This window comes from Paramormyrops kingsleyae, chromosome 1 (assembly GCF_048594095.1).
Source record: "Paramormyrops kingsleyae isolate MSU_618 chromosome 1, PKINGS_0.4, whole genome shotgun sequence".
Taxonomy (NCBI): Eukaryota; Metazoa; Chordata; class Actinopteri; order Osteoglossiformes; family Mormyridae; genus Paramormyrops; species Paramormyrops kingsleyae.
In genome coordinates this window covers 8,402,360-8,417,264 of record NC_132797.1, presented here as the reverse complement: position 1 = coordinate 8,417,264, position 14,905 = coordinate 8,402,360, and the positions used below count along the sequence as shown (strand labels likewise).

Sequence of the window (14,905 nt, the reverse complement as noted above, 5' to 3'; positions counted from 1 at the left end):
TAGTCCTGATTGTGACTGTCAATGGTGACCAGATTTTTAGTATTATATTGAAGCCTTAAAGACTGCAGAATTATGCTTCTCGCAGAGCTTTTCTCCATACTTCTGTTATTCGAAGATAATGTACGTCCTACATAAATAAATCACTATACATAGATAATTTGGCAAACATTTTATTTGTAGTGTATTGATGTATAAATTTGAACAAACGTGCAAAAAAAAAAAGTATATGGAACAGAATAAAAAGAATACAAATTTTTCCTTATGTAAACATGGCATGAATTTTAAGACCCATCCTATCAACGCAATTGGAGAGCAAGGTTTCCATGTCCTCCTTATTATTAAAAATAAACATGAATGGGTCATTCCTGTTGTCACTCTGACCCTCCAGGACCTCCCTTAGTGCTTCCCGCTGATCCTCAGCCTCCATCTGAAGAACAGCAGGTTCGGTCACCTCTCCACGGAAGAGGGAGTGATTCTTATGAATCCAGCACACGGCACTGCAGAGGTCCCTCATGATGCGCGACTCCTATATGACATTGGAATTGAATATCAGGGATCGAATAAGTTAATCAGGTGCAGCTGGTAATCAACAGGAAACCACCTAAGAAAAATGAGGGACACACACACACCACTTTTACACTTTGTAGAGCAGTCAGTTACAGCTTGCCCACCAGGTCTGAGAACAGCAGGAGTGCTCACCCTCGAGAGAGGCTCCAAGTGTGAAGCTTCCTCAGTCTTCCTCAGTCCATGTCTGAGTAGTACAAGTACACATCATTTACACTACCAAGACATAATGTTTCAATATCTCAATGTATCATCAATGATGTTATTAATACCCATATATGCAAAACCTCTCCATTAGCTGAATGCACTACCACTGATGAATTAATGGAATATCACCTTAAAAACCTCCCTGCTGAGCTTTACCCGGTATTCTATATCTGACAGAAACCTCCTTCACTGCAAAGAAAGGGCACTTGATTCTGCATCTGAATGCATCTCAATGTAAAACACGATGCTTTCCATACATACTTTTCCAGACCACTGTTCATCAGAGTTAGGCACCACCATTTTCTTATCCTTTGCATGTTAGACTGAATATAAAAAGACAAAAACCATGCATTCAGAATGTTAGAAAGGGCACCTTCTTCTCGTATAGATAACTATGCAACATTCTACAGAGTCGCAAAGAATATCTTGTTAATGATGTACTTACAGCAGTAAAGTGGAATGGTTCCCCCAAGGCCATGCAGAGTGCATACTGACAAAAGGGAGGGGAGCGGGGTAAAAACATCAATTGAAAAGTATATCACAAGTGTTACACCCGACAATTCAAGGTGGTCCTTCTCACCATCAACATGAACACACCACAGTCCACAGATCCAATCTGTTTTGGAACATCCTGCAAAATACAATGCATGATACTAAGGACAGTTGTTTCCAATAGAAATGTAGCAATAGAAAATGCTGAAATCCACTTTACCATGTTTTTCAGTAGCTTCCTGTGGCAATTTGGTTTGCCAGTTTGCTACAATTAGAAATTTGGAATTGTCAGCGGAATTATGACTACAGCTTATCATGCAAGCAAGATTAAAACTTTATGCAAGAATTAATGGACACATGGAACACCTTCTGTCACATGCACATGCACACACACACACAGTCCTGGTCTGCAACCGCAGAAAAATGTTCCACATTGACTTAACAATGGTATTACACCAAGTTTTTCTGGTATTGTGTCGGTCCAATTATTCATTATTTATGAATGGCATGAACCAATGTGGAACATTTAGTATCAATAAGGCAAAGGAAGTGAACATGGATGTGCAGCTGCGCAGGAACTTTGCAGTTGAACAACCTGTATAAATCGACATAACGGCCATCTCCAAACCCATGAAGGTTTGTCGAGTCAAGAAAGCGGATGAATCGCTGTTTGGGATTCATTACCTGTGAATTTCATTTCATGCACAGCAAAATAATAGGTCAATGCATAGATATGGTGCAGATACAGAATGGAGACATCAAAACTTTCAGGTACAATGCAGAAAATGAACATATAAATGGAAACCAGTCAAGGAAAACACAAACCAAAAAAAAGGATGCACAATTCTGTACTCACACAAAGTGTCCAATGGCCTGGCTGCCAGGATGGAATTATGATAAGGTCCTTCGATGCCACATCCACCTGTAGGTGGAGTATACAATGTAATTACTATCAAAACAAGGTACACACTTATCCCGATACAAATGTGTCATACACACAGTATTATAAAGTGTTCACTTACTGGGAAAGACAGAAATGGGTCTTGATTGTATGGAGGTAACCAGGTGACAACCACATAAGCATCAACTGCCAAGACACATCTGTCCTATAAACAGGATAAAATGTTTTATGTACATGGAAACTGGTGAACTATTAAGCATTCCAATGTATTTATAGTAGCTAGTATTGTGAATGCACTTCCAGTGTGTTCAGTCAAAACAGATCAATAAACAGTCATTAAAATACCCTTTGTGCTGCCATCTGGACAATAATCTTCATGCAGCAGTTGGCAACCTAAAATATAAATGCTTGACATGTCATAATGTTCCATGGTCACTGCTGACAAACACAATATTACAGCCCACATACTGTTGCCTCCAACTCCTCTGGCAAGCCAAGGGTCAGGAAATCTCTTCTTTGCAGGACAGTAGACTCAATCTGGCATAAAGGCTCACTGAGGCTTCTTTAGGAGTCCAGAATATAAGCCAGCTGACAAAATAGAATAAGCAAGCATTATATATACATCCTTTACATTTAAATTGAAACAAATATTATAGGTATAATACATACCATGGTTTCTTCATCCTTTGTCGTCTCCCTGTCCCAAATAGCAGCTGTGGGCTGTCCAACAGCTCCACTGGCACCTTGTGGTTCAACTGTAGTTTATAATCAAGCATGTGACATTAGATTCCATCAAAATGACAACTTACTTGCTAGAAGAACAATAGAATAAACTTTAAATGACCGTCTAGTTTCCTACCAGAACTAGATGAGGGAACCTCCTCCATGTCACCTGCTCTTGGCTCTACATCTGAGATTTCAGTGCCCAGAGTTTGTGCTGTTAAATACAATTAGGGCTGCAACAACTAATCGATTTAATCGATTAAAATCGATTATTAAAATAGTTGCCAACTAATTTAATAATCGATTAGTTGGGTCTACGTTATTATACACGTAAGTACAGTGGCAACCTCCTAATTTGGGAGCAGTAAGCTAACCAAAGCCGCGGTGGCAGTAAAGTACCATTAAGCTGGATGCCGACCGCCATAAAAGAAAAAAGTAAATGCACATAAACGCCATTTACGCACCTTTTAAATTTACAAAACAGCTTTTACTCACCTTTTTTAAGATCACTAATGTTAATGATAGTTACCCAGCGTTTTTACTGCTGTGCATATAGTTTACCCACTTTAAATTTCTTGTTACCACTACACCACTGCTTCATTTCTTCACGATAGAAATTTATAGTAATATCAAATGTTGTAGTACTCAAGACCAGTTTTTGACGGTCTCGATCTTGTCTTTGAATCAGCCGTATTTGTACTCGTTCTTGTCATGGACTCCGGATTTTATTTCGAGACCATAACTCTGAGAATATTCTTATTAATGAGCCGTTTACTGTCAGATTGGATAACTAATAACTGCAACCAATGGCGTTACTGCCGGCCGCGTTACCCGCCCCGTCCCTTCACACACGCACATGTGTTTAAATGAACGCAGGGGAAGTCGTGGTTGTCAACACAATCAGCTATTATGGGGCTAGAAATGCGGCTACATATACCACAACGTGTTTACCCTACCATTCTATTAGGTGGGCGCCCCAAGTTAATTTTATTTAATTTCATTTTCTATATAGCTCCAGATCGCAACAGAAGTCATTTAAGGCTACCTTTCCGATAGAACAGGTTTATATCTTGTGCTTTTATTAAACAAACTAAATAGCCTTATGTTATTTATCTTATTTACAGTTCATCACTGTAGTATGCTGAAACAACCGGACACGTTTTAAAACAAAATTTGCCGCCTGCCGTTCACGGGTTTTTCGTCACCAATCGTCTTATTTGCGTTGGTCAGTAATTTTTAGCGTAAGATGCGGAAAAGGCTTTTTCTTCGCAATAAATGTTTACTTTATTTGTCCGTAATAAATGCAGACAGACTCGCTGGCGTGCTCTCTCCCCCTGTCGTATATGTGTATCAACATTAAATAACATTAGACAATTATTTAATAATATTCTTAGTAGCAGCAGCGGTAGTCTGTGCTTTTACATTAAAAAACTGGAGTACTGAATACATTATCTAAAGCACCATGCTGGTTGCACTTTATAAAACAAGATTTTGTGTATTTCATTACGTTGATTCAGCTGCTACAAATTATTAATTTTTTTGTATACTCTTAATGTAGCATACATTTGTTTTTTATGTGACTTGCTGGAAACAACTTTTGTACAAAGACAGACTGGGTTATTAAAAATTGCTGGAAATCAAATTGTTTTTTGCCCCCCCCCCCCCCATCCGATTAATCGAAAAAGTAATCGACAGATTAATCGATTATCAAAATAATCGTTAGTTGCAGCCCTAAATACAATACATAAATAAAACTTCCTGTTCAGCATTTGAGAGCAAATTTTAGTTTTTTAAAGTGTAGTTCCTTACTTAACACAGCTTGACCAAGGTCATTGAAACCAATGTTGGTAAATTGCCGTTCCAATAATCCACTTTTTAGCTGTCCCTCCAAGAAGCTCTGGTTTGTGCTGTTGTTTCTAATATGAATTATATTCCTCATCATGAACACATGGGTGGAAGAGGCCATGTTGTTAAGGAAATAATTGTTCTTCCGCATGGTGGAAAACATCTGCTCAGCCACTTGAGTATTAACCAATCCCTGGCTCAGGAACAAGATCGATCCTCCGCAGGACATCTCGCTTATCCTTTGTGTTGGCTTCATGAAGTCGGTCATACAAAACGAAATGGCACGTAGATCCTGTTATGGGATGGGCATCAGGGTCTGTACTTTGAGTCTTTGTGATAAGCCAAGGAAGTGACACCTGAAGTCTTCCACTCTGAGCAGCATGTATGTTTTCTGGAGTTGGCTCAATGAGTCTCCCTTCATTTGGCCTGAAGGGGATTATGTTGGGGAATCTCAGATTGGCATGAGTAGCCAACCCTCGAGCAAAGTCATACACACAAATGTTGGGAATGTGCTTCCAAGATATAAGAAGATCGGTGAAGTCTCTTGGGCTCTCTGCTCGTAAATTAAACTTCAGAGAATACACTACTCCATGAGGGCACATGATCACACACCAGCCACCTATTAGAAACACCAAGAGGAATAGGACCATAAGCAAAGACAAACACACTTTTTACTCATTACAAGTACTGTACATGCCATATAGTGCATATACATCAGCAAAATTCTCACCTGAAGCACCCCAGATCTTCTGGAAGATCTTATCGTATGCATGCCTGCTTGCCATTTCTTTGTGCAATCTTAAAATAAGGTCATCACGGGATCCCCTTGAGTCAATCCGGCATGCCTTGCATAATTTACGCACAGTGCCAACCTACAAAACAAATATTCAAGTCTCGCATTCATTCAACTTTCAGGCGAAATGCTGACATGCTTTTCAGGTGATTTTGTAATTTTACCTTCTGCTTTCTCAACTCATCCAAAAGGCGCTCCTCTGTCACCATAGTGAGTTGAGCCTCTGAACTTGTCTGAGTTGTTGAAACTTTTTCAAATTCAGTGTTTAACACAAATGTGCCTTTTCGGGTATGCCTGCCAATCCAAGGAGCCCAGTATTCGTATTTTGGATGAACAGCATAAGGATTTCTTGCGCGACCTAGAATAAAATTAATAAAACTATGAATGGCCTTCTACACACACACACACAAACAAATGATATGGTCTTATAGTCCTAAATGATAGAAGAAAAGATATTTCACACTTAATTGGGAAGAAGGCACGAGCTATCATTTCCATATTAATCGACTCCCAGAATTCTTCAATGTTCACTTCTCCATTGAAATTCTTGGCAGGTTCTTTAAGGTCACTGACTGTAAATGAAAAATAACTTTAATGGACTAAAAATGTAAATTATGGGCAAATCAAACTGCAGTAAATATGTTGACAGTAGCATATTTTTACAACACATCCAGAAAGCGATTGTGAAGAACATCATGCATGAATTTATTAACAACACAACCTCACTGGAATCTCTAGTATAAGACAAATTACTGGTTACTTACCAGCCATGCTAAATACACCCTTCTTATGGAGGTCCATCACAACCAGTGGAGGGTAATAGCCACAGTTTACACATGTATATGTGTAATCATGGCTAGTAAGAGCTTCAAAATGACAGTAGCCATGCAAAATGGTGTCATTCGATGGAAACCTAACATTTCGCAGGGCCTCCAAGGATCTCACAGTTCTTGAAACTGCAGTGTGATTCTGAAAGACAAAAGATCAAACTTGGCTATTAAACATAACAGTCAAAGATTGACTTGAAATAAAAAAACACCCAAAGACAATATAAAATACCTGCAGGGAGTGCCTCAGAAAAAGGCAAAGCTCCAGTGTAAGTATGACGTGGTCATCAAAGTTTTGTAGTCCTGCCTTCCACTCTTGATAGCGATACAACCTCTGGCACAACAAGCATTGCTTGAAGTATGTTGACACATCTGGGGGGCAAGGGGATACAGCACAATGTGTTACACATCATACAAAGTGTCATGGTAAAAACATAACATGCTGAATTATAAAAACATCACACTTACCATTAATAACTCCACCAATGCCAACAATCTTGGCTTTGTTTGTTATGAGGACCCAGTACATGTGGTCTCTGCTGGAACAAGCAATCCAGAATAATGGTGCGAGGGATTGAAAACTTTCACATCATCTGGAAGGTCGTATGGAATTTTCTTGTAATTGTAGATGTATGTAAGAAGTTGCTCTAGGTTGCTCAATGGTGGATATAATGTGCAAGGTTTTAACATTGTAGGTGCTTGACTTGGAACAGAAGTTTCTGCAAACAAGTCCCTTTGTGTTTGAAAAAGATGCCATTTCGCTGTGGATTTGTGGATGCATGACTTCCTTGGTTTTGCACAGGGACAGTGCCATGTATTGTTTGTAACATTGTAAGTCACAATGACTCAGCCAATGTGATTATAGTGCTTTCTAGAAGGCTCATGGATGGACAGGCATACATTTTTCGAGGACCAAGTCAGTGGGACCTTCACAGAAAATGGGACATGAGTCTGCAGAGCCATCTTCTGTCTTTTCAAAAGAACATTTTTCCTCTGTTCACTAAAAAGCTTGAGCTCAACCATTTCAGTCAGGATTAGTGGATCCAGAATTTCCTCAGCTGCAGTCACAGAACAATAATCAAGGGAACGGATGTGTTCACAAAGACTAAAAATCAACCCACTTCTCCGAGCCAGCTGATGGTACTGGATGCAGATGTCAAGGTCACACATGACAGAGTGTTTTTTGCCCCAAACCTTCCTTTGAACGTGTACAGGTACAGAAAATCCATGTTTGCTCCTTTGTACAGCAGATATGCCCAGAGCTTCATCTACACAAACACTCTGCAAATGTGAAGCAGCAGCCACATCCATTTGTACATCTAGATGTTTTCTGGAAATGTGAACTGCCAGGTTCTTCTGTAGAAGAGTACATGAACAGTGAGGGCATTTAACCTTCTCAAGTGCCGTGGGAAATGGAGAAGAGTGCTGAAAGGTTGTGCCCATGCTCTGAAGTAGCTGGCTTTGTGATCCTGAGGGGTGGGGGTTGTGAGGCGTCTACCACGGTGGGTGGCTCCGTGATCCTGAGGGGGGGGGGGGGGTGGGGGTAGCGAAGAGTCCTTCAAAGTGGCTGACTTTGTGATCTTGATAGGTGAGGGTAAAGATGCATCTGATGTGGTTGTTTGGCAAATTTTCAAATGCTCCAGTGTTGCATCTTTCCGAATAATTGTCTTTGAGCAAAAGGGACAGTGGTAATGGCCAGCATGCCTGCAGCCAAGGTTGCACCTATTTATTATGAATTCTGTTGAAGGAATTTAATTTAACAAAGGAATACATTGTCAGTTTGACAGACTTTTATACAACATAACTTGCAGGTCGGTCTTAAATAGGGAGATCAAAACATACGATGCATGAAATGGTACAACACAAATGGGTACCAAGGAATGCTAAATGTTAGTAAGATGTAGTTAAATAAACACTGTTCTGAGAACATATCTACTTCATACACCAGAGTTTAGGAAAATCTAGTTATGTTAATATGATTTTACAAACCAGAAATTCCTACAGATTACATACCTTGGAATGAAATTCCATTCTTTGCGTGTGAATCTAAATGCACCCGGGCTCGCAGTAACGTTGTCGGTTTAAACATCGTTACTGGGCACGAAGGGCAATGGAAACTATTGCAACAGTTAGCACATCTTGCTAACTGAGGCACGGCATTCCTTCGCCAAATTGACCTGTGCATCTGTTGGTCAAAATGAAAAACAAAACACCGTGAAAACGATTGTGTATGCATTTATGGGCTTTTGAAGGAGTGTGAGTACATGAATGCAATTAAGCAACACAGCGATTTGAGTCTGGCTAACTTACATTTACTGTATATATGTATTTCAGTTGCATGAAAACACCATTCAACTGATCAGAGTAATCCACGCATGAAAATAAGTTTTTATTAACTTAATGTAGCAACAACCTAAGCACGAATTGTGTTTTATAGCAGCCAAACAATAGCGAACAAAAAACAATTCCAACCGTTCTAAACATAACGAACAAAAACCATTCCACTTCTAAACATAGCAAACAAAGTTCCCATCCTTCCTGAATAACTAATAACTGAACATATTTAAACAATTAAAACTGAACTTGCCGTTCTACTTTCCTTCGCCAAAGTCTTGCTAAACAATGGAGGCGCTGCTAATTCTCGTAAGTAAAGTAGCCACCAAACTTTATGCGTGACGTCATTTCCGGGCGCTCAGTGGACTTCCGGCGTCCCAGAGTCGAGTCGAGGGAGCGGTTGACCAATGGGCGAGTGGGCAGGACGTCTGAAGAACCTGTAGGCATCCTCCTGAACTTACGGCACGTAACACTTACGGCATATACCCGAACTTACAGGACGTATCTCCCTTACGGCACGTATTTTCCTTACGGCACGTAACCCAGACTTACGGCATGTAACAATTGCTTTAGGCAGATATCATTTTGAAGTAGAATATGCTAAATCCCCCCCTTCATGGCCTGCTCTTAAAAACGAGCTATCCCTGTTGTGTACATCTCTGAACTTAATAAATAAGCCCCAAGCAATTAAATTGCATAAATTTTTAGAGGAGCTTGATTTTTCTTAGCCACCTTATTTATTTAAGTTATATATCTTGTTTATAAAACTTCACCTCTAAAGCTCTCATGATCCCCCCTTGTCTCCCTTTTTTTCCTGCTTTTGTTTTTTGTCCTCTATTTTTTATTTTTTTTTCTCTTTAATATATATGTTTAGTTAAAATTATTGTTGGTTTGATTGTTAAATAAGGTAAAAGATAAAGGAGGTGTGACATAATGTGATGTAAGACACTGTTTCGCTTGTCTGTCTGAGATTGTCATTGTCATTGTTCTAAATAAAGTTCATTTAAAAAAAAAAAAAAAAAATTTTGAAGTTGCAATGATGTATTTTCTTTAAATTAAGGTAAAAGAAAAAGGAGGTGTGACATAATGTGATGAAAGACACTGTTTCGCTTGTCTATTTGAGATTGTCATTGTCATTGTTCTAAATAAAGTTTATTGAAAAGAAAAAAAAAAGTTCTAATAAAGCGCGGTGGACGAAAAAAAAAATTGAAGTAGATAAGGCCAGAGAACGCCTGCGTAGTAAAAGCTGTGTTGAGAGAAGAAGGTCTGCTGGATCTGACTGATTGTGTAAAAAAATACTGTAAGAGGAAAAGGTCCCAGAGCGCGTTTAGTTTAATGGGGAAAATATATGAGCCAGTGGAGAAAGCGGACATACATGGTTTTGGGCAAGACAGAGGGAGAGTGTACAATTAGCAGATAAGTTGAACGTTAAAGGTGCAAAAATAGTTGTTTCAGTAATAATAATTGTATGGAGTCTAAATTAATAGGAGGTGAATTTGAAGGAAGGAAATTTGGATAAACTGATGCGTCAGTGCTGTCACTCTAGCTCTACACTAGAGTGCTGATGTTCAGGGAGTCCCCATGCCTGTGTTCCCGCCTGTCTCTCCCTCTTTCTCATGCTGCTATACTCAGATCTGCCGGAGCCTAGACAAATATTGCACTCGATCATTTTGCTTGCACTGCCTCTGGTTTCCTCAACTCTGACTAATACACAATTATTCTCACTTCCTCCCTCACCCCTTCTGGGGTGTGCTCCCTGGAGCACAATGTCGTTGAAGAATTTATGCCTCTGCGGCCTGCAAGACAACTACCTCCACCTCCAGCAACTACCCTCCAACCTGCCTGCCCTTGGCTCAACACGATGCCTCGCCATCCATCCTGCGGCTGTGTGTCTATTAATCCTGCCATCGTGCATCAAGCACCACGTGCCTGCACCGGTCGGCCGCTGCATTGAGACATATATTTCAACCCCTGTATTAGCTTAGTCATTTCATCTTGTCTGTATTAGCTTAGTCATTTCATCTTGTTTGTTTGACTCATCTGCCGGCCCCTGGAGGATGGGCTCCCCCTTTGGGTCTGGTTCCTCCCAAGGTTTCTTCCTCTTAGGGAGTTTTTCCTTGCCACCGTTGCCTTTGGCTTACTCAATGGGGGGTCCTTACGAGGCAGAAATGTAAAGCGCATTGAGACAATGTAATGTTGTGATAATGCGCTATATAAATAAAATTGAATTGAATTGAATTGAATTGATAGAGACACAGAAGGAAGTATTTGCAAGCTTTAATGCAAACACATTCTCAGTAGTATAAGTGTGGGTAGGTGACTAAAATTTGGACAAATCTTGAACTTAAAGCAACAGTAAGGTGTTGCGATTGGAGAGTGCAGTGTAGGAGTAAGCACACAAGGGAAGAAGTAGATAATTAGTGAAACTTTTGGCTGAGCTGGAGAGCTGAGGAGTCGTAGATTGATGTTTGGCACAGGTGCTCGAGAGAAGCAAAACTGAGGTAAGCATATTACAGGAGACTAAGGATATTAAAACACATTTTGTGAGAGAGCAGGAGCACATAAAACGTAGAAAAATAACATTTCACCCAGGAGAGGGAGTGACTAGAAAACAAATAATCTAGAGTTGCTATTGGAGGTAGTGATGCGAAGGGTGAAGTGAGAGAGCACCCATATTTAAAAATATATAATAATAATAATAATAAATAGTCCAGGGGCTGACTGTCAGGAAAATTTGGTAACCTTTACACCTGAGGGGAGGAGGAGAGTCCCTGGGGCACATGGAAGTGTAAGAATATAACCCCCCGGTGAGAACCGCCGAGACAGTTAGGGAGGGAGAACCCCCCGCTCCGAGAAAAGATAGGGAGGGTGTCCAAAAAGTGGGAGAATAGAACAAAGATACTGGAAACCGGGTGGCCTAAGGGGGGCACATGGGATGTGGCGGCGTGTGAGGAGATGGAGACTCTGATAAAGCATCATAAGAACACAGAAAGGTGTAAAAAGAAAAGGAGTGAGGACCTGGAGGTTCTGAGGTTAAGGCAAAGGGGGAGGCCTGGAGAAAGGAGCAGAAAGCGGTGAGAAAGGTGATGAGTGAGAATCAGGCAGGAGTCAGAGGTGAAACAGAGCAGGAGGAGTTACGACCTCCGCTGTATCAGGGACGGTATCTGTTAGCGGAAGGGCCGCCTCCGTTATATAAGGGCCAGTTTCCAGTAATAGTGGGCAAGGTAAAGTTCAGAGGGGAAGTGAAACAGAAGGATGAAGCAAGTAGGGAACAGAAATAAACGGCAAGTTGTTTAGATGGATACAGGGAAGTGAGCGGCGGCAGGCAGTAGAGGAAGGACTGCGAGAAAAAGGGAGTGAGATAATAACGGAAGGCCAGGCATGTGGGTCTGAGAAAAAGGGAGTGAGATAATAACGGAAGGCCAGGCATGTGGGTCTGAGAAAAAGGGAGTGAGATAATAACGGAAGGCCAGGCATGTGGGTCTGAGAAAAAGGGAGTGAGATAATAACGGAAGGCCAGGCATGTGGGTCTGAGAAAAAGGGAGTGATATAAAGGTGGAGTACGGAGCAAGTGGTAGTAATTCAGAAGGGCTGAATCACCTCACCTTGTTGGAAAATTTTATGTAAAACGATTTCAGACACCCCTAGTGTGGACCGTACCATTTTAACCAGCAGCTTAGCCAGTGGGTGGCGTCATTCATTCTCATTGAGTGACCTGTTCATTGTGTTCGTCTGTCATGGTACTGTTTGTCGTGCATTGGTAAATGTAAGTAGCCAGCAGAAGTCTAAGCTGTTGAAAATGTGTTATTTTACAACCTTCATTTATTCGTTTAAGTGTTTCATCTACTAATGCAAGCTGACATCTTTATAAGTTGAATTACCATTGTCCTTCTGAGGCCGGTACAGTCAACGTTAGTTACGTTAACTAGCAAGATAAGCTAAATTTTCTATTTAAATCAGGCTTATTTGGTGAGGTAAAATCGATCATGGTCATTTTCTAGACTTGTAGTCAAGACCGCCTAAACCAAGACCAAGACACTACCAAGACCAAAGGGTATCGAGACCAAGACAGACCGAGTCAAGACCAAGACAAAGTCGAGATGAGACCAAAACCGAGACCGGAAAAAAAGACTCCCTTAACTTTTGTGTGCTGTTGAGGACTGACATGACGGGTACTGACTGGTCCCAAAGTCATCTGACATAACAGCTAACAGCTCCAACAACTGTCTAAAGGATGGGAAATATGTAACTGATTTCAATTATACTTAATTTGTAGATGAAATTGTAACATCAAAGTGAAGATACACAATTATAAACTTGAAATTGCATCATGTCCCATTGTAGTAGTACTAGCCAAATGACACTGTATGATATCAACGTCCCTGAAATGGATTAGACCTGTTAAGTCAACACAACGTGATATACCTCCTAATAACCTCCTAAACTTGGCACCAACACTCCATTCTCTATGGGTCTCAATGCATTTCTGAGCAATTACATCCCAGCTTTCTTCATATGCCTGAGGAAGTGCAGTCGTTGGTGTGCCTTTTTAGTGACGGCTGCTGCATGCCCAGCTGACTTGAGGCTCTGGCACTAAGGGTCACCCCATGGAACCTGAAGCTGCAGACTCTCTCCTCAGCATCTCTTCCAATGTGAATGGGAACTGAATGATCCAAACCATGTGCAAATAGCTGAAAAATGCAATCAGACCCATATAGAATGGAGTGGGGTGCCAAGTTTAGGAGGTGATTATTAAAAAATGCTACATTCACCAAAATAAGTCTGCTTACACTCTGTTATACCTACTATAAGATGGCAATGGCAGATTTTTGGGACGTTTTGAAATGAAAGAGCAGGGGCCTGTAAAAATAGCTGAAAAAAAGAAGCATTTAAGGTGGACCGGAAAAATCCGAATAAGTAGCTGCGAATAAGTAGCCAACTTCAGCCTCGTCAATATAGTCCTGTTTATGTCATATGTTTTTGTGCTTATTAAATTTAAGTGTTTCCAACACAACAGTAATAAAATAAAAGTCTTGCTTTCACATAAATAGGCCTACTTAAAAGAATAGATCGCTTTAATCGCTATTACAGTAGGGTATGGGCATATAATGTTTAATCATTCGTTTTGTATATGTCCGAGTAACAAAGCAAAGGAATGATAAACTGCTTCAGTCGAAAACTGCATTTTACTTCTCATTTAAAATAAAATGCAGGGTTGGCAACTTTGGTCAGCCGCATGGAGTTTGATTTTCTGTTCTCTGTTCTGCACACACATTTACATGTATGTAAGTTTAATTACCTTGTAAATAGTCTGTAGGGTTTGCAAACTGCAGTAACGTTTTTGATGCAGCTAATTTTAAGTTCAGAATGGAATATAGATTTGCCGTAAGATTTCTTGCGTGAGAGTCTGAAAGAGTTTGCAACAATGAACACTTACATTTTTTCCCCCTGAATTGATTTGTATAGAAAATAACCGTATACAGTTGTCAAAAAGCGGAAACTTCGACCAACATGAAATCACCAATAAACGACTTCCATTTATTCAACATTCAACATGAGACAGCAAGACCAAGACAAGACCAAGACCATAGACTGTTGAGACTGTGACAAGACCAAGACAGTGTAAAGGTGGTCTCGAGACCAAGACCGGTCTCGAGACATCCAACTCTCATTTTCCAAGGAGATGAACTCCATATGTTTTCATTCTCATTTTATCATGAATAAATTTTGCCTTTCTGAAATTAGTTCGCCACTTAACCTGTGTGGTTTGTTATTAGGCTAATGTTAATACATAAGAAGGTCTAACGTTATGCTCTGAAAAAACATTACTGTAAGTGAAGCCTATAGGGGCAACGTAAAAAAAAAATAGCTAGCAAATAAGCCCTATTATTTGAATTTTAGTGGTATTGATTCTGCGTTCCACAATTTCATATTTATGGACATTTTTAGAAGCTTCATCTGATAGCCCAGATATTGTTTTGTTAAACATAGATTAGATTTTATTCACAGACACATTAGGAGGAAAAGGAAAGATGGAGACATTAGACACTCTTTTGGTGGTAAAAGAAGAGTAAGTAGGAAATATTAGTGTTAAGAGCTACAGAACATTACACTAAAAGTATAGGTGTAGTTTTGCAAACTGTTAATGCGTATGAAGGAAAGTGGTGGTCAGCAGAAGGCAGGAGAGGCACAGGAGCAGGCAGCAGGAAGATGGCAGGA

General features: G+C 40.2%; 1 protein-coding gene across 4 annotated transcripts; it reads right to left on the bottom strand.

The window, feature by feature from the left end:
* Positions 1 to 154: 154 nt before the first annotated feature.
* On the bottom strand, positions 155 to 7,866 carry LOC140583140 (uncharacterized). 4 transcript variants are annotated; one of them, XM_072707820.1, is made up of 18 exons: positions 6,821 to 7,866; positions 6,585 to 6,724; positions 6,290 to 6,494; positions 5,987 to 6,097; positions 5,690 to 5,883; positions 5,463 to 5,604; positions 3,024 to 5,351; positions 2,834 to 2,919; positions 2,633 to 2,752; positions 2,510 to 2,557; positions 2,286 to 2,369; positions 2,120 to 2,185; positions 1,484 to 1,528; positions 1,352 to 1,402; positions 1,217 to 1,261; positions 1,033 to 1,094; positions 700 to 751; positions 155 to 526 (listed from the first exon to the last, which is right to left on the bottom strand). In XM_072707820.1, exons 10-18 carry the CDS (start codon positions 2,540 to 2,542, stop codon positions 260 to 262), a joined length of 705 nt encoding a protein of 234 aa, XP_072563921.1. In that variant the 5' UTR covers positions 2,543 to 2,557; positions 2,633 to 2,752; positions 2,834 to 2,919; positions 3,024 to 5,351; positions 5,463 to 5,604; positions 5,690 to 5,883; positions 5,987 to 6,097; positions 6,290 to 6,494; positions 6,585 to 6,724; positions 6,821 to 7,866; the 3' UTR covers positions 155 to 259. The 4 variants fall into 2 exon arrangements, 2 of the variants coding, with proteins under 2 accessions (XP_072563921.1, XP_072563930.1); XR_011985910.1 differs by lacking the exon at positions 1,484 to 1,528.
* Between the last annotated feature and the right edge of the window lie 7,039 nt (positions 7,867 to 14,905).